At 37.7% G+C, this 20,069-nt stretch overlaps 1 protein-coding gene and 1 pseudogene across 1 annotated transcript; both read left to right on the top strand.

Annotated features, from left to right (window-relative positions):
• The window catches only part of LOC123380619, a 94,453-nt pseudogene that overhangs the window by 22,424 nt on the left and 51,960 nt on the right, over positions 1-20,069 (top strand).
• Positions 11,085-19,687, top strand: LOC101096915 (olfactory receptor 5AN1). The gene has a single exon (XM_045039340.1). The coding sequence runs from the start codon at positions 17,606-17,608 to the stop codon at positions 18,542-18,544; it is 939 nt and encodes a 312-aa protein (XP_044895275.1). The 5' UTR covers positions 11,085-17,605; the 3' UTR covers positions 18,545-19,687.

Below are 20,069 nucleotides of genomic sequence, written 5' to 3'. Positions count from 1 at the left end.
TCTGAGCTGTGGTCGTCTCCATTTTATTTTGCAGCTCATTAATAGCATTTTTTAGCTCCTCCTGGCTGTTCCTTAGTCCCTTGATCTCTGTAGAAATAGATTCTCTGCTGTCCTTTATACTGTTTTCAAGCCCAGCGATTAATTTTATGACTATTATTCTAAATTCACTTTCTGTTATATTGTTTAAATCGTTTTTGATCAGTTCGTTAGCTGTCGTTATTTCCTGGAGGTTTTTTTTGAGGGGAATTCTTCCGTTTCGTCATTTTGGATAGTCCCTGGAGTGGTGCGGGACTGTGGGGCACTTCCCCTGTGCTGCCTTGAATAACTTGCGTTGGTGGGCGGGGCCGCAGTCAGACCTGATGTCTGCCCCAGCCCACCTCTGGGGCCACAGTCAGACTGGTGTGTGCCTTCTCTTCCCCTCTCTTAGGGGAGGGATTCACTGTGGGGTGGCGTGGCCCGTCTGGGCTACTTGCACATTGCCAGGCTTGTGGTGCTGGTGATCTGGCGTATTAGCTGTGGTGGATCGGCAAGGTGCATGGGGGCGGGAGGGGCAGGTTCAGCTCGCTTTTCCTTCAGTGATCTGCCTCGGGAGGGGCCCTGTGGCACCAGGAGGGAGTCAGACCTGCCACTGGAGGGACGGATCCGCAGAAGCACAGCATTGGGTGCAAGCAAGTTCCCTGACAGGAACTGGTTCCCTTTGGGATTTTGGCTGGGGGATGGTCGAGGGAGATGGCACTGGCGAGCGTCTTTGTTCCCCGCCAAGCCGAGCTCTGTCGTCTGGGGCTCAACAACTCTCCCTCCCGTTGTCCTCCAGCCCTCCTGCTCTCCGAGGAGAGCTGTTAACTTATAACCTTCCAGATGTTAAGTCCCTCTTACTGTCAGAACACACTCTGTCCAGCCCCTCTGCTTTTGCAAGCCAGACTCAGGGGCTCTGCTTTGCCGGCGGGCTGCCCCTCCGTCCAGTCTCCCTCCCGCCAGTCCATGTAGTGCACACTGCCTCTCTGCCCTTCCTACCCTCTTCCGTGGGCCTCTCGTCTATGCTTGGCTCTGGAGAATCCATTCTGCTAGTCTTCTGGTGGTTTTCTGGGTTATTTAGGCAGGTGTGGGTGGAATCTAAGTGATCCGCAGGATGCGGTGAGCCCAGTGTCCTCCTAAGCTGCCATCTTCCCTTTCCTTCTTTATTTAAAAGGAAATGCATCAACCCTATTTTTTTCCTTTTTTTTTTTTTTTTGAGAGTCAGAGGGAGCAAGAATGAGAGAGCAATCAGGGGAGGGTCAGAGGGAGAGGGAGATCGAGAATACCAAGCTGGCTCCCAGCTCAGTGCAGAGCCTGATGCAGGGCTCTATCTCACTACTGTGAGATCATGACCTGAGCCAAAAATCAAGAGTTGGACGCTGAAATGCCTGAGCCACCCAGATCCGGGAGCCCCTACCCCTGCTTTCTTTTGGTTTCTACTTTTTCCATCTTCTCACTTTTAGCCTCTGTGTCCTTACAGTTGAAGTAAGTCTCTTGTAGGCAGCATATAGTTGGGTCTTATTTTGTTGTTGTTGTTTTAATCCACCCTGCCACTCTGTGCCTTTGGTTGGTGAAATCAATGTATTTATATATAGGGTAATTATTGATATGTTATCTTACTAATAACTGCTAATAACTGCTAATAACAACTAATAACAGCTCTTTTGTTGTTCCATTACTTGTTTTTCTTATTTCTTCCTAACTTGTGAGTTGGTTAATTTCCCTGATGGTATGCTTTGGTGCCTCTTTCTTTATCTTTTGTGAATCAGATACAGGTTTTTGCTTTGTGGTTACCACATGACTTATATAAAACATAGATTAAAAATCCATTTCAAACTGTTAGCAGCTTAATTTGGTCTTATAGTAGTGTATCCTTTTTCTTCCTCTCCTATGTTTTTGATCTCACAAATTACTTCTTTTTATGGTATGTATTTATTAACAAACCACAGTAGTTATGCTATAGTTACATGATTAAAACTCTATCCTATTGTAGAAATAGCCTTCTAAATCTGACTTTATATTTACTTCTACCAGTGTGTAGTCTATTTTCATATGTTTTCATGTTACATCTTTTCAATCAGCTTGAGGATCTCCTTTCATCATTTCTTGCTGGGAAGGTCTAATGGTGATTAATACCCTTAGCTTTTATTTGTATGGAAAAGTCTTTATTTCTGCTTCCTATCTGAAGGATAACTTTGGCAGATAGGGGTTCTCAGCTGGCATTTTTTCCCCAACACTTTAAATATATTATTCTACTCTCTCCTGGCTTCCAGTTATCTGCTGTAATACTCATTGATAGCCTAATGGGGGTTCCTTTGTAGTTTACAATCCTTTTTTTCACTTGCTCCCTTTAGGACTCTCTTTGTCTTTAATTTTTGACACTTTCATTATAATATGCATCGGAGAGGTCATTTCGCAATGAGATAATGTGGCAGGCTACTAGCTTCTTTAACTTGGATGTCCATGTATCTACCCAGGTTTGGGAAATTCTTAAGCTGTTATATCTTTAAGTAGACTTTCTGTTTTCTTCTCCTCTCTTTTCTTTTCTACTCCATTTATTCTAAAATAGTATGTTTCATGGCTCCCATAGGCTTTCTTTGCTCTTTTGTATTCTTTTTTTCTGTTCTTCTCTGATGGCTTATCTCAAAGCTCATGTCCTGTAGCTCACTGATTCTACTTACTGTTTCCATCTACTGTAGATGCTTCCTATTGCATATTTTCATTATATTCAATGAATTATGCAGCTCCAGATTTTCTGTTTGGTTATTATTATTTTTTTTCTAAGTTTACATCCAAATTAGTTAGCATATAGTGCAACAATGATTTCAGGAGTAGATTCCTTAGTGCCCCTTACCCATTTAGCCCATCCCCTCTCCCACAACCCCTCCAGTAACTCTCAGTTTGTTCTCCATATTTATGAGTCTCTTCTGTTTTGTCCCCCTCCCTGTTTTTAAATTATTTTTGTTTCCCTTCCCTTATGTTCATCTGTTTTGTCTCTTAAAGTCCTCATATGAGTGAAGTCATATGGTTTTTGTCTTTCTCTGACTGACTAATTTCGCTTAGCATAATACCCTCCAGTTCCATCCACATAGTTGCAAATGTCAAGATTTCATTCTTTTTGATTGCCAAGTAATACTCCATCGTATATATATATACCACATCTTCATTATCCATTCATCCACTGATGGACATTTGGGCTCCTTCCATACTTTGGCTATTGTTGATAGTGTTTGGTTGTTTTTAATGATTTCTTTGTCTGTTAAATTTCTCATTTTGTTCATGTATTGTTTTTTATTTCATTGAATTGTTTGTGTTTTTTCTGTATCTCATTTAGTTTCCTCAGAACATTTAGTTTCCTCAGAATAGCTATTTTGAATTCTTTATTAACTGGATTGCAAAATTCTGTAGCTTTGAACTGATTGATCGAGGATTATTTTCATCTTTTAGGGATGACGTGATTCCTTGAATCTCATGTTCATTTGAGTTTTCTGTTTCTGTTTTTGTGTTTCCTTTCCTAGGAAAAGAAACAGACGTCCAGATTCTGGAAGCCCAGAGAATTCTAAGTAACATGAATCCAAGAGAACCCACACTGAGACTTATTGAAAATAAAATGTCAAAAATTAAAGAGATAATCTTAAAAGCAGCAGGAGAAAAACAGCTTGTTCTGTATGAAAATCTCCATAAAACATTAGTAGATTTCTCAGCAGAAATTTTGTAGGCCTAATGGTGTGGCACAACATATTCAAATTGCTGAAAGAAAAAAAGGTGCCAACTAAGAATAATCTACCTGGATAAGTTGTCTTTCAGAATTGAAAGAGAGATAAAGAGTTTCCAGTCAAGCACACTTGAAGAATTCATCACCACTAGGTTGCCTTTAAATAAGTTGTGATTTATGTATACAATGGAATACTACTTGGTGATGTAAAAAATTGAAATATTGCTATTTGCAACAATGTGGTTGGAACTAGAGGGTATTAGGCTGAGTGAAATAAGTCAGTCAGAGAAAGACATATCATATGGTTCACTCATGTGAAATTTGAGAAAACAACAGAAGAACATAGGTAAGGGAATGAAAAATAAGATAAAAACAGAGAGGGAAGCAAACCATAAGAAATTGTTAAGTACAGAGAACAAATTGAGGGTTGCTGGAGGAAAGATGGGTGGGGGGATGGCTTAAATGGGTGATGAGTATTAAGGAGGGCACTTTTTGGGATGAGCACGGGATGTCATATGTAAGAGCTGAATCACCTAAAGCCAAGACTACCCTGTATGTTAACTAACTTAAATTAAAAAAGAAAGAAAGAAGAGAAAAGAAAAAAGAAAAAGAAAAGAAGAAGGAAAGAAATGTAAGGGGACTTCTTTAAGCAGAAATAAATAGTCATTAATTAGTAACAGGAAAACATATGAAAACACAATCTAATTGGAAAGGTAAATTAAATTCAGAACACTGTAATGTGGTGATCATGGTGGTGTATCACTTACAAATCTAGTATGAAGGTTAAAAGGCAAAAGCGAAAATAACTACAATAATTTGTTAGTGGTATACGAGGTAAAAAGTTGTAAATTGTTGCATCAAAAACTTAAAATGTAGTAATGTAATTTTAATAAAGACTTGAACTTAAGGTGTTTTATGTAAGCTTCATGGTAACCACAGAGCAAATACTTATAGTAAATCCACAAAAGATAAAGAGAAAGAATCTAAACATTCTACTTGAGGAAATCATCAAATACGAAGGTAGAGAATAAGAGATGAAGAAACAAAGGAATTACAAAACATCCAAAACAATGAACAAAATGGCAACATTAAATCCACACTTAATAATACTTTAAATATGAAAGGGCTAAATTCTCCAACACTTTGAGTGGTTGAATGGATAAAAAACAAAATCCAACTATATGCTGCCTACCAGAGGCATAATTATTAAAGACACAAGCAGACTGAAAATTAAGGATGGAAAAAGAAATTCTATGTAAATGGAAATCAGAACAAAGCATGATTAGTTGTATCAGAAAAAAATAGATGGTAAGACAAAGACTTTAGTAAGAGACAAAAAAGGTCATTATGTAACAATAAAGGGATCAACTCAACCAAAGGATATAATATTTGCAAATATTTATGCACTCAACATTGGAACACCTAAATTTATAAGGGAAATGTTAACAGACTCAAAGGGAGAAATAGCAATACAATAACAGTAGGGAACTTCCACTACCCCATTTTAAACAATGGACAAATTGTCCAGACAGAATCTTAATATTGAAACATTGGACTAAGACTACATGTTAGAATAGATGGGCTTAACCACGTTTACAGAGTATTCTATCCAAAGGGGCAGAATATACTGTTCTAGAGTGTGAATGAAACATGCTCCAAGAGAGCTCATATGTTAAGCCACAAAGTAAGCCTTATCTAAGGAGATTAAAATCATATTAAGAATCTTTTCCAGGGGGCGCCTGGGTGGCTCAGTCGGTTAAGTATCCGACTTCGGCTCAGGTCATGATCTCATGTTCTGTGAGTTTGAGCCCCGCGTTGGGCTCTGTGCTGACAGCTCAGGTCCTGGAGCCTGTTTCAGATTCTGTGTCTCCCTCTTTCTCTCTCCTCCCCTGCTCATGCTCTCTCTCTTCTCAAAAATAAATAAACGTTAAAAAAAATAAAAAAAAAAAATCTTTTCCAGGAGGTGCCTGTGTGGCTCATTTAGTTAAGCATCAGACTCTTGATTTCAGTTCAGGTCATGATCTCAGTTTGTGAGTTTGAGCCCCACATTTGGCTTTGCAGACAGTGAAGCGTCTGCTTGGAATCCTCTTTTTCAATCCCTCCCCTGCTTGCTTGCTCTCCCTCTTTCAAAATAAATAAAATAAGTATTAAAAAAATAAAAAAGAATCTTTTCCAATGGCATGAAACTAGAAATCAAGTACAAGAAGGATAGTGGAAAATTCACAAATATGTAGAGAATTAAGCAACATGCTACCAAATACCAATGGATTTATGTTGAAATCAGGGCACCTGAGTGGCTCAATTGGTTAAGCATCCAGTTTCAGCTCAGGAAAGTGTAATCTTATGGTTTGTGAGATCAAGCCCTGTGTCAGGCTGTGCACTGACAGTGTGGAGAGTTCTTGTGATTCTCTCTCTGCCCCTCCCCTGTTCATGCTCCCTCTCTCTCAAAATATACAAGTAACTATTAAAAAAAGAAAACAAATTTAAAAAGTATTTTGAGACAAATGAAATGGAAATACATTAAGGATGGGGCAAAGGCAGTTCTAAGAAAAGAAGTACATAGCAATGAATACTTGCATTAAGAAAGAATAAATGTAATTAATTTTTTAAGTTAAAAATATTTTTAATGTTCATTTTTTTTTTTTTGAGAGTGAGAGAGAGAGAGCACGGGTTGGGGAGGGGCAGAATGAGGAAGACACAGAATCTGAAGCAGGTTCTAGGCTCTGAGCTGTCAGCATAGAACCTGACATTGGGCTCAAACTAACAAACTGTGAGACCACGACCTGAACTGAAGTCAGGCACTTACCTGACTGAACCACCCAGGTGCCCTGAAATGTAATTTAAACAACATAACTTTACAATTCAAGGAACTAGAAAAAGAAGAATAAACTAAGCCCAAACTTAGTAGAAGGAAGGAAAAACAAAGACCAGCGTGGAAATAAATGAAAAAGAGACTGAAAAGACAATAGAAAAGATGAATGAAACAAAGGGCCATTTTCTAACTCTTAACAGACAAAACAGACAAATGTTTCAGATAGACTTACCAAGGAAAAAGATAAGAATGAGATAAGTAAAATCGGAAATGAAAGAGGAGCTCTTACAACTGATATCACAGAAATACAGTAGATTATAAGAGATTTCTATGAACAATTACAACTTGTACAACCTAGAAGAAATGGACAAATTCCAGCAAACATACAAACTACCAAGACTGAATGATGAAAAAATAGAAAATATGAATAGACCAATTACTAGCAAGGAGATTGAATCAGTAATCAAAAATCCCCCAACAGATGCAGTAAAGGCAGTCCTACGTGGGAAGTATATAGTAACACAGGCCTACCTCAAGAAGCAAGAAAAAATCTCAAATATACAACCTAACCTTACACCTAAAGGAGCTAAAAAAGGAAGAGCAGGGGCACCTGGGTGGCTCAGTCAGTTGGGCGTCCAACTTCAGCTCAGGTCATGATCTCATGGTTTGTGGGTTTGAGCCCTGCATTGGGCTCTGTGCTGACACAACTCAGAGCCTGGAGCCTGCTTTAGATTCTGTGTCTCCCTCTTTCTCTGTCCCTCCCTCGCTCTCTCTCTCTCTCTCTCTCTCTCAAAAATAACCATTAAAAAAAAAAGCAAACGCAAATAAAGCCTAAAGCCAGCAGAAGGGACATAATAAAGAGTAGAGCAGAAATAAATGACATAAACACACACACACACACACACACACACACACACACACACACACAGAGAGAGAGAGAGAGAGAGAGAGAGAGAGAGAGAGAGAGAGAGAATAGGAGAGATCAATGAAACTAAGAGCTGGTTCTTGAAAGAATTAATGAAACTGATAACCCCCTAGCCAGATTTATCAAAAAGAAAAGAGAAAGGACCCCAAATAAATAAAATCATGAATGAAAGAGGAGTGATTACAAGCAACACCACAGAAATAACAATTATAAGAGAATATTATGAAAAAGTATATGCTAAAAAAACTAGGCAATGTAGAAGTAATGGGTAAATTCCTAGAAACAAACTACCAAAACTGAAACATGAAGAAATAGAAAATTTAAACAGACCCATAACAAGCAAAGAAATTGAATCAGTAATCAAAAATCTCCCAACAAACGAAAATCCAGGGCCAGATGGCTTCCCAGGGGAATTCTATGAGACATTTAAAGAAGAGTTAATACATATTCCTTTTAAAAATTCCAAAAAATAGAAATGGAATGAAAACTTCCAGACTCCTTCTCTGAGGCCAGCATTACCTTGATTCCAAAACCAAAGACCCCACTAAAAAAGAGAATTACAAGCCAACATCCCTGATGAACACTGATGCAAAAATTCTCAAGATACTAACAAATCAAATCCAAAGTACATTAAAGAATTATCCAGTACAATCAAGTGGGATTTGTTCCTGGGCTGTGGGGGTTGTTCAATATTTGTAAATCATTCAATGTGATACACCATATTAATAAAAGACAGTGTAAGAACTATATGACCCTGTCAATAGATGCAGACAAAGCATTTGACAAAATATAGCACCCATTCTTGATAAAAATCCTTATTAAAGTAGGAGTGGAGAGAACATACCTCAATGTCATAAAGGTTATAAATGAAAGACACACAGTCAATATCATCCTCAATGGGGAAAAAAGTGACAGCTTTTCCTCTACAGTCAGGAACATGACAGGGATGTCCACTCCCATAACTGTTATTTAACATAGTACTGGAAGTCTAGTCTCTGCAATCAGACAACAGAAAGAATTAAAAGACATCCACATCAGCAAGGAAGAAGTCAGACTTTCATGATTTGCAAATGACATGGTACTCTGTATAGAAAGTCTGAAAGACTCCACTAAAAACTTACTAGAACTGATATATGGATTCAGCAAAGTCACAGAATATAAAATCAATGTACAGAAATCGGTTGCATTTCTATACACCAGTAATGAAGCAGCAGAAAAAGAAATCAAGGAATTGATCCTATTTTATAATTGCACCAAAAACCATAAGATACCTAGGAATAAACCTAACCAAAGAGGTAAAAGATCTGAAAACTATAGAACCTTTATGAAAGAAATTGAAGAGGACACACGTAAATTGAAAAACATTCCATGCTCATGGATTTGAAGAACAAATGTTAAAATGTCTACACTAACCAAAGCAACCTATATATTTAGTGAAATCTCTATCAAAATACCACCAGCATTTTTCATAGAGCTAGAACAAACAATTCTAAAATTTGTATGGAACCACAAAAGACCCCGAGTAGCCAAAGCAATCTTGAAAAAAGAAAAGCAAAGCTGGAGGCATCACAATTCTTGACTTCAAGCTATATTACAAAGCTGTAATAATCAGGACAATATGGCACGGGCACAAAAACAGACACAGAGATAAGGGGAACAGATTAGAGAACCCAGAAATGGACACACAACTATATGGCCAACTCATCTTCAACAAAGCAGGGAAGAATATTGAAGAGAAAAAGACAATCTCTTCAACAAATGGTGCTGGGAAACTGGACAGCAACATGCAGATGAATGGAATTGGACCACTTTCTTACACCATACAGAAAAATAAATTCAAAATGGATGAAAGACCTAAATGTGAGACAGGAAACTATCAAAATCCTAGAGTAGAACACAAGCAACAACCTCTTTGACCTTGGCCATAGCAATTTCCTACTAGACATGTTGCCAGAGGCAAGGGAAGCAAAAGCAAAAAGGAACTATTGAGACTTCATCAAGATAAAAAGCTTCTGCACAGTGAAGGAAACAATCAATGAAACTAAAAGACAACCTATGGAATTGGAGAAGATATTTGAAAATAACATATCTGGTAAAGGGTTAGTATCCAGAACCTAGAATGAATTTATCAAACTCAACATCCCCCAAATAAATAATCCAGTTAAGAAATGGGCAGGTGATAGGGGCACCTGGGTGGCTCAGTCAGCTGAACATCTGACTTCAGCTCAGGTCATGATCTTGTGGTCTGTGGGTTTGAGCCCTGTGTCAGGCTCTGTGCTGATGGCTCAGAGCCTGGAGCCTGCTTCAGATTCTGTGTCTCCCTCTCCCTCTCTGCACCTCCCTGTCCACACTCTGTCTCTCTCAGAAATAAATAAATACTAAAAAAAAAGGGGGGGGGTAGGTGGCACGAATAGACACTTTTCCAAAGAAGACATACAGATGGCTAACAGACACATGAGCAAAGATGCTCAACATCACTCATCATCAGGGAAATACAAATCAAAACCACAATGAGATACCAACCTCACACCTGTTGGAATGGCTAAAATTAACAACACAGGAAATAACAGATGTTGGGGAGGATGCAGTGAAAGGGAACCCTCTTACACTGTTGGTGGGAATACAAAATAGCCAAATTATGGAAAGAGCCCAAAAGTCCATCAACTGATGAATGGATAAAGAAGACGTGGTTTATACATACAATGGAATACTACTTAGCAATGAGAAAGGATGAAAGCTTGCCATTTGGAACAACGTGGATGGAACTGGAGGGTGTTATGCTTAGTGAAATAAGTCAGTCAGAAAAGGACAGATACCATATGTTTTCACTGATATGTGGAATTTGAGAAACTTAATAGAAGACCATGGGGGAAGGGAAGGGGAAAAATAGTTTCAGCAGAGAGGGAGGCAAACCATAGAGACTCTTAAATACAGAGAACAGGATTGATGGGGAGGTGGATGGGAGGGGGAAATGGGTGATGGGCATTGAGGAGAGCACTTGTTGGGATGAGCATTGGGTGTTGTATGTAAGTGATGAATCATGGGAATCTACTCCCAAAACCAAGAGCACATTGTATACACTGTATGTTAGCTAACTTGACAATGATTTATATTTTAAAAATTAAGAAAACCCAAACAATCTGATTAAAATGGACAGAGGACCTGAATAGACTCTTTTCCAAAGAAGACATACAGATGGCCAATAGACCCATGAAAATATGCTTAACATCACTAATCATCAGGGAAATACAAATCAAAAGCACAAGATACCACCTTACACAAGTGAGAATGGCTAGAATCAAAAAGACAAGAAATAACAACTGTTGGAGAGAATGTGGAGAAAAGGGAACCCTGTGCACTGTTGGTGGGAATGTAATTTGGTTCAGCCACTGTGGAAAACAGTATGGATGTTCCTCAAAAAATTAAGAGTAGATCTACCATATGACCCAGCTATTCTACTTCTGTATATTTATTCAAAGTAGACCAAAAAAAAAAAAAACTAATTCAAAAAGATATATGCACATCTATGTTTATTGCAGCATTATATACAATAGCCAGCCAACCCAAGTGTCCATCAATACATGAATGGATAAAAAGTATGTGATATATCTCTCTATCTCATGTCTATGTCTACCTCTATCTCTATATCTGCCTCTATCTCTGTCTCTCTCACCTTATATATAGTGGATATGCATCATATATATCTGTGAATACAACTCAGCCATAAAGAATGAAAATTTGCCATCTGTAACAATATGGATAGACCTTGAAGGTATTACGATACATGAAATAAGTCAGATGAAGAGTTATAACGATTTCACTCATATTTGGAATCTAAAGACATAAGATAACATAACAATAAAAAAACAACTCATATACAGAACATAGCTGCGGTTACCAGAGAGGAAGGAGGTTGGGAACTGGGTAAGATTGTGAAGGGGGTCAACTGCATGTTGATGACTGATAACCAGACTTGGCGATGATCACTTTGTAGTGTATATACAGACGTTGATTACAATGTACATCTGAAACTGCTATGCTGTCATCAATTTCTTGGCATAGGCAGTCCTGGAGCATGCTGCTTGGTATCTTCCAGAAACTGTGCAAGACTTCAGAAATGATGGCTACTGTGGTGTGTTTAGGGTGCAGGAATTGAGTCTCTGATCTGAGCCCTCTAGGGATTCCAGGACCTTAAGTTGATCAGGAGCAGAAGAGTCACCAGACTTGGGAGTTCTATGAGTACTCAGAGTCCAAACAAGAGGACTTCAAAAAAGTTTAAAAAGAGATTTTTTTTCCATACAAGAGTTCATGGACTAATTTCATACATACTGCATTTGTATTTATACAATACTTTACATTTCACGTATTTACATCACACAGATTTGATTTGTATTTCCATTACCATATGAAATTGAGAGGTGAGAAATTATATTACATATATTACAGATAGAACCTTTGGGCACACAGATATTTGACACATTCTTCCTAGCACAACGATAATTCATCTTGAATCTCACAAAGTGTGATTTGTGGAACATATATGGTTCTTACTGACCAGAATCATGGCTTCCATTGCTTGGCCCTGGAGACCACAGCCTATACTTTTGGTTTTCTATCTTTAAAACTATCTTAAGAACCTGTCTAGATTCAAGGGTAAAGTTATTACAGTTCTTATCAGGGGGAATATGTAACTATTAACCTATCAGTGAGAGTTAAATAATTAACTCATTGCCTACCCACCCTTTTCTCCCTGGAGGTAAGAATAGCTGAAGTAGATCAAACGAAGGATGAGACTTTTCTAGAGCATCTCTGCATCCCTAATAACTGGCAGGATAGAGGAGTTTCACTTGTAAAAACCTAGAAACAAACAAGCAAAAATGTTTGTGGGAATGATCTTAAGTAGGTATTTTTAGTGAAGGATTAGTAATGCAGCAGAACACGTTGGAAAGAACTCCAGATCAGAACACACAAATTACACCTACTGTTAACAGAAGTTATACTTGTACTACACCCCCTGGTAAGAACTTTACATGCATTATGTAACTTGATTCTCTCTATGTAGACGTACTGTATGAAGTAGCTACTACTATCAGCCCCATTTTATGATAATCCTGAGGCTTGGAGAGGCTAATTTGTTCAAGGTCACACAGTCATCAAGTCATCAGATTGGTTGATACCCATGTCCCAGGTTGTAACCATGATAAGTCGTGACTCTGTCATGAATTAGTTTTGTTGTTTTCCTTATTGTCTCAGCTTCTTCATTATGCATAGGAAATAATGGTGTGTGTGACTCACAGCGCTGCTGTGATGGTTGAGTCTGGTCAGGTATTTGAGAAAATTTATGTATGTCTATATCTAAAATGAAAGTGTTTTGTACAGAGGGAAATACTCATGTATTTAATTTATTTTAATTAAGGTATTTTACCAGCTAGCCATGTCATCTTGAGCAAATCTTTTAGCTCCCTGGCTTCAGGTTCCTCACCTGGTAATTGAAGGTATTGGACTAGATGATCTCTAGGTTCTTTCCAGCTCTAATGACTCTTAAGTTTCCAATAGAAAGACTACAATCATGAGAACATTATTGGACTGTGGGGATGTCAGGGATGGATCCAGAAGGGACATGACAAAGTGGGGCATGAAATTAGCAGGGACAAAAACTCCATGACAACCATGACTCCAGAGAGCGTCCCTGAGGGTTTTCTCCCTCTAATTGTCTTTTCTCATGTTACCTCTGCTCTTAATAACATATTTAAGAGGATCGCCAGTTGTGGGCATCTCTCTTGCCCTGAGGGGACAGCCAGTTTCAAAGCCAAAGACTCCCATCTTGGAGAACAATAGGGCCTAACTGGAAAATTCCTTTGGAAAAGAAGTAGTTTTAACCTTTGACAAGAGCTCTGTCTTCTTGGGAAATCTGGGTCAAGGTGAGAGGGCAAGATTTAGTGAGAACAGTGGATTTTGTGCTATCTTAATAGCCATGTGATTCTTCCAGTAGGACCTGTGTGGAGCAAGGTTTTATGGTCCTCAGTCTCCCATTCTTCACCTCTTCCCTCTCCCATCCTCACTCCCACACTCTCCCCGGTGGGCTCTTCCTTGGGTTCTTTTCACCTATAGAATGTCTCTGACCTTCCTTGAAAAGATTAATCTCTACTCTAAAATATCAGGGATCATTCTGGGGTGAGAGATGAATGTTGAGTTCCAGTTCTGCAATTTCTTATGGATGTGATCTTAAGCTCTGTTACCTTCTGTTCTTTCACCTGTAAAGAGGGAGATAATGAGATCATTTAGAATCTAATGAGACAATGTTTATAAAGCCTAACAAATTTTAGAAGTCAATAATTGAGCACTGAATTCAAAATAGCAATTACTGCCTTTCAGGGGAATTTCCTAAGATCACACATTCTTGTCTAGATTTTCCAACTTTGACCATCCCAAGGACCCTTTTAATTTAATTTTTTTCCTTGAGGATTATGTTTTTGAAAAGATACTAATTTATTTTCCGTTTACATAAATAATTCGGTTTATAATTTCTGAGTAGCAAAAGGCAAGCTGTTCACTAAGTAATGACATGAGAAAGTACTCAAGTACAATTCGACTGGCTTTTTGAAATACATCAAATAGCTCTCCATGGCCTTCTTTGGAGACCCTGGGAGTCAGGAGGCACCAGTGTTGGTAACACAGATATCAGAAATGCCCCACTCCAGACATAGGTAGTTGTTAGTCTAACTATCTCTTTTAACCTTTTTGTAAAACTTGCTCTTCATTCAGCAACATCTTGGCTTTCCTAACCTGATTTTGTACCCTGCACAATCTTATAAACTGGCCATGTCTTTTAGTTATCAGAATTTGAAAGGTTTTGATTAGTTAGATGCACATAGTAAAATGCCTAATTAATATCTACATCAGTCACCTTTTCTTTTAATTGTCTTGGAGATGGTGAACACACGCAAAAACTTAACCAAAGAGAGTTAATATATTCAGAATTTTTCCCTTTTCCTATGACTTACCGAAGTTTAACCAGGTATATTTTATCATGAGTTAGTAAACAGTCTACAATTCCTTATCTTTTTTGGGAGTATGAGTTACATAAAATACTTTTAGTTCTGGTTACCTCTGTTAACAAAATGTATTAAGAAAATGAAGTTTTACTGCAAATGATTGAACAGGAGATTGACTTATTTTCACAGAATCAATCAATTATGTTAGTGTATTGGGGGATGTTGTTCACAGAAGTTCATATTTGGAAAATATTTTCATTGACTCTAACTCATCTTGGATAAAATAGTGGAGAACTAATATTGGCAACACTTATTTTAAGAGTAAACAGAAAGATTTCCCAGTTCCTAAAACCATAATTGAAATGAAATAAGATAATTTTAGTTTTATATCCAAAAGTGGGTGAAAGAACCATTTGTTCATCATGTATTTATTCAGTTATGCCAACATTAGCATACAAGATGCTTATCACTCAATAGTGAAACATCTCCACTGTACCATGTACTGTACCTAGTATCGTCACCTCAAGAGTACTTGGTGGTGGTAAAACACAAAAAGTGGCATCAGAAGTTCACAGCCAACTGGAGGATAACAAAACACTACGAGATAGAAATAACTATAGTCATTGATTGACAATATTCTTGAGTCTAGCACAGAGACCATCTAATTTAGAAAAGAATTGTGTGAAGTGCTCCTTGACCTTTCAGTATTCATTTTGCCTTATTTTTCTTTCACAGAAAGGAATGATAATGGGGATGATAATTGCTACCATTTATTGAGCCCTTACTGTTTGAAGCCCTTTATGTCATTCAGTCCTTGCAGCAGTCATATGAGGTAGTGTTATTAGCCCTGTTTATAGATGAGACAACTGAGGCACAGAGAGGTTAATTAATAACTTGTGAAGGGTGACATGGACAGTAGGTAAAATGCAGGAAATTCTGAAAGTCTGTTTTATTTGTCATTCTCACTTTCTCCATCATTTGCCCTTCCATTCTCCCTTTCTTTCCCAATCTGTGCTTACTATTAAGGATTTATATATCTTAATAACTTATTTCTTATTTATAGGAGTTGTGGAAAATTGATCAAAGACAGAAACATTTAAGGAAGGCAATCAAAATCATACCAGTCATTACTTTTGACGTTTGTAATTGGCTCACATGTTGTGTGGTTTGTGTGTGTGTGTGTGAGAGAGAGAGAGAGACAGATAGAGAGACAGAGAGAAAGAGAAAGAGACAGAGATAGAGATATTATATAAAACAAATTTTTTTTTCCTCCAGGAAGGTGGAAACATCTTCTGCCCTCAGTAGTAAATGTGAATTCCCCATCCCTATTTATATTAAGGACATTACTATATTGTCTTTTTTATCTTTGTAACTATTTTTCCCTCATCAATTGTATTTCAAAAGTATTTTACATAAGTGAATTTTTCTGATGCCAAGTTTTTAAGTGTTAGTTCATATTTTTCTCTTGTAGTTTCTGTTTTGGTGTTGTATTTCAGGATTTTTTCTGCATACCGAAATTATATAAATGCATTACAAGAGTTTAACCTTTATCAATTTAAATACTTACCATTTGTTAACTCTTACCAAATTTCAATTTTTCTAAAATTTCTATATATTCTTTTGACCCATCTATTTTTATAAGAATAGTGAGTTATCAGTGTTTATAATATTTTTATTATTTGAAAGTTCATGTCTTTTTAATTATTTACCTTTTTTCAAAAATTTCTTTACTGTTCTCATTGATTTATTCTTTCATCTCAAGGAAGGACAGATTATTTATGGAGCATAGGCCATAGCTGCAATCTATTATGAATCTTCAGTAAGCCATAATATGATGACTATATCAATAAAAAATATGAACTATAGCTATATAGTACTTGGTAATTGAAACTATTTACTTTTTCTCTGTATCAAGGCCCATATAACTTGATACTAGTTGTCAATGGACCAAGTATACTCAAACTCAAGCATCCTAAATAGAAAATTAATTATGTGGTTTGTGTCTTCATGGCCCCAGGTGGTTTGATTTGCTTCCACATGAGGTCCAAATCTACATTTGTCTAGAGATAATAATTCCTGATAGTCTACAAGGCCAGTGATATCTCAGGAAATATCTCAAATTAACCCATACAACTCTAACACTGTTGACATTTCTATCCATGGAAATAGCTGTCATTCATGGTTATCTGTAAGCAATCCAGGATAATAGTAGCCAACACATATAGAACAATTACTGTGTTCAGATGTGTGCTCAGCATCCTCATGAGTTTTCTCATAAACCTCCTAGTAACCTTATAGTCCAGGGGCTCTTAATGTTCTCACTTTATTTTGAGCAAGTCAATCTTAGTGTGTTTGAGCTACTTGGACAAGTTCATAAAGTGGGAGGGTATCAGACAAAACTCTTAAAGTCTGAACCTTTAACCACAGTACCATGCTATTTCTCATGTAGAAAAATACCTTAAAATTGAAAAAAAAATGTTGGGGTCAATAGTGAGCTATCCTAGCCTCCTTTTGGAATACTAAGTATGAAGACTTCCCTAAGAAGATGTGTTCCATAACTTTATTGGGCACATATGCTATGACTCAAGAAAATATTATCAGAGTAAAGTTATGATATAGTTTTCCAGGCCAGTTGGAAGATGATATGTCAAATATATTTGCATAAAAATTTGTGAAATCATTACAAATTGGTTAAGTTACTTTTCTTAAGGGTAAAAGAATAAATTTTAAAAATTTATCTAGATCACTATCTGGAACTGAACGGCTATTTCAGTTTTAATCTGGAGGTGATGCCACTTATGCTCTTATAAAGCAGAAGTTCTATAATAAATTACCAAAGGCTTTTTAAAAAACTTTCAATGAATGATCTCTGTAAGAATCACAGCATTTGTTTTTTTAAGTTCTCACAGTTGAAAATATCTCTGATTTTCATGAGATTTCATGAAATAATTGAGAAACTAAAACACTAAAGTCATTTCTTGATAATTTGAGATGAAAAGCTGGGGTCTTCTCATCAGGACAGTGAGGCATTGTTTGCTTCTTTCCCAGTACTCAGTGGATGGCACAAGTGAGCAGTGTAATGCTGTCATTTCAGCTGAGTCAGCAGAACATTCTCTGTTCTCTGATTTAGAAGCACCAAGCAAATGGTTGGGGGAGGAAATATTACAGAGGTCACTTATTTCATCCTTTTGGGATTCTCTGATTTCCCCAGAATCCTAGCAGTGCTCTTTGTTGTATTCCTGCTCATCTACATTATGACTCTGACTTGGAACTTGTGCCTCATCATCTTAATAAGGATGGACTCTCACCTCCACACACCCATGTACTTCTTCCTCAGTAATCTGTCCTTCATGGATATCTGCTATGTGACCTCCACAGCCCCCAAGATGCTCTCCAGCTTTTTCCAAGAGCAGCAGACTATCACCTTTGTGGGTTGCACTGTTCAATACTTTGTGTTTTCAATCATGGGACTGAGTGAGTCTTGTCTCATGACAGCCATGGCTTATGACCGATATGCCGCCATTTGTAATCCTCTTCTCTATTCATCAGTCATGTCACCCACCCTGTGTATTCGGATGGTGCTGGGGTCCTATCTGGCTGGACTCTCTGCTTCTGTATCCCAATTGTGTGCCATACTTCAGCTTCACTTCTGTGGGCCTAATGTCATCAACCACTTCTTCTGTGACATGCCCCAGTTGTTAGTCCTGTCCTGCACTGACACTTTCTTTGTGCAACTCTTGACTGCTGTATTAACAGTGATCTTTGGGATAACAAATGCCTTCATCATCATGATATCCTATGGCTATATTGTCATCTCCGTCATGAAGATCACTTCAGCTAAAGGCAGGTCCAAGGCTTTCAACACCTGTGCTTCTCATCTGACAGCAGTGTCCCTCTTCTACACCTCAGGTATGTTTGTCTATTTGAGTTCCAGCTCTGGCGGCTCCTCCAGTTTTGACAGATTTGCATCGGTTTTTTACACTGTGGTTATCCCCATGTTGAATCCCTTGATTTACAGTCTGAGGAACAAGGAAATCAAAGATGCCTTGAAGAGGCTGCAAAAGAAGAAATATTCCTGCTGAGGTCCTGTACAGATTTGTCCTATCAGAAACCTTAACCATCGATAATATGCACATGAATGGACTGTAACAAAATTCATACTACCTTTGGATAAAGAAAGCTTAATTTGACAAAGATAATATGCCAAATGGACTGACAAGTGACTTGATTCCACACAAACACAATACGTTTGAGTCCTGGAGATTCATACTTTCACCCTACATGAGGGGTGGCCTCATCATTTATCAGTAATTTTCAAGTATTTGTAAAATGTTAAGGTGTAGAAACTCATTACTTATTTTTGCTTTGGAGATTGAGTCCTGCTGTCTCAGCCCTCTGATCATAAAGGAGCAGTACGTGACAGAGACCCCCAGGAGTGTAGAGATTATGTCTTCAAATATTTTGATGCAGCGTAATCCAGACATGATGGTGATTGATGTTTGTTCTGTATTGCTGCCATAGTGAGAATAAACGCACACACAGAATGTGCCTTTGAAAACAGATAAAGCTATACAATTAGCTGGTTGAGTTTCCTGGGAAGAGCAGTCTGAGATAGCTAATGTTTGTCTAAGGCCTCTTTCAGGGCTAATCATCCAATAAGTTTTTTTCACATCCAGTCTCTACCAGCTATAATCTTATGAAGGAAAAGTGATTTGAATCATACGAGGATTGGAATGAAGGATGTAGTCCCTTCAGTACCATTTACTTAGGAGTTTCATGGTTTACTTTCTTGCTTCTAGTGTTGAGTGGGTGTTTCTTATGGAAGATGATGTTCAAAATCCATGTCAGAGCCGATATCAGTTTTTTATATTGTGGGACTCAAGCCTCTTTCTCCCATTAAATGTGGAAAATTTACCCTTGTCTGACATAGCCAGTGTTTCACACTACTAAATCATTTCTGTTATTTCAAGCATCTGTTTATGTTTGGTATGAGGAGACTTGCATGAAAATTCATTGTAAGAATAGAGTTACTGGATATTAAATATTGCAGACTAAGAACAAATATGGGAAGTTGGTATATATTCTGTTTATTGTCCGTGTTGAATATTGTATGTCCTAGAGATTTATGGTGTTGTATGGGGTGATGTAATGTGTGGAGTAGATGGTTAGAGTTACTCTAATGATGATACTTTCTAGGAAGCCTCAAGAGCCAGAGGGGAAATAATAGTGGGAGAGGCAGGGTTTTTAACTTTGGCCAATTTTCTTTGTGTAAAGTAGAACATAAAGCTTTTGGTTCTTGTGATCTGTTTGAAAAGGGAACAAGTTGTGTAACAGTACTGACTGCTGATTTGCCAGATTGCTCAGACTTGAACCAATTGGTATAAAACAGATGTCATTACAATGACATATTATCCTTGGAGATTCATTGGGTTCTCAATGCTGTTTGGAGAGGGGCTCCTAATTCTGATGAATCATGTAATTGTTCTCTTTAATTAAAGATTATAAATGAAGAGGCATGTGAAGCCTTTGCCAAGTTTTTCACAAGTTTACAAAAGGATGGAATTGAGAGAAGGGGAATCACTGAATCTCTGGGAGAGAATGTGAGGT

Source organism: Felis catus, chromosome D1, assembly GCF_018350175.1.
Source record: "Felis catus isolate Fca126 chromosome D1, F.catus_Fca126_mat1.0, whole genome shotgun sequence".
In the NCBI taxonomy this organism is placed as follows: domain Eukaryota; kingdom Metazoa; phylum Chordata; class Mammalia; order Carnivora; family Felidae; genus Felis; species Felis catus.
This window is presented reverse-complemented; position numbering and strand designations above follow the sequence as displayed.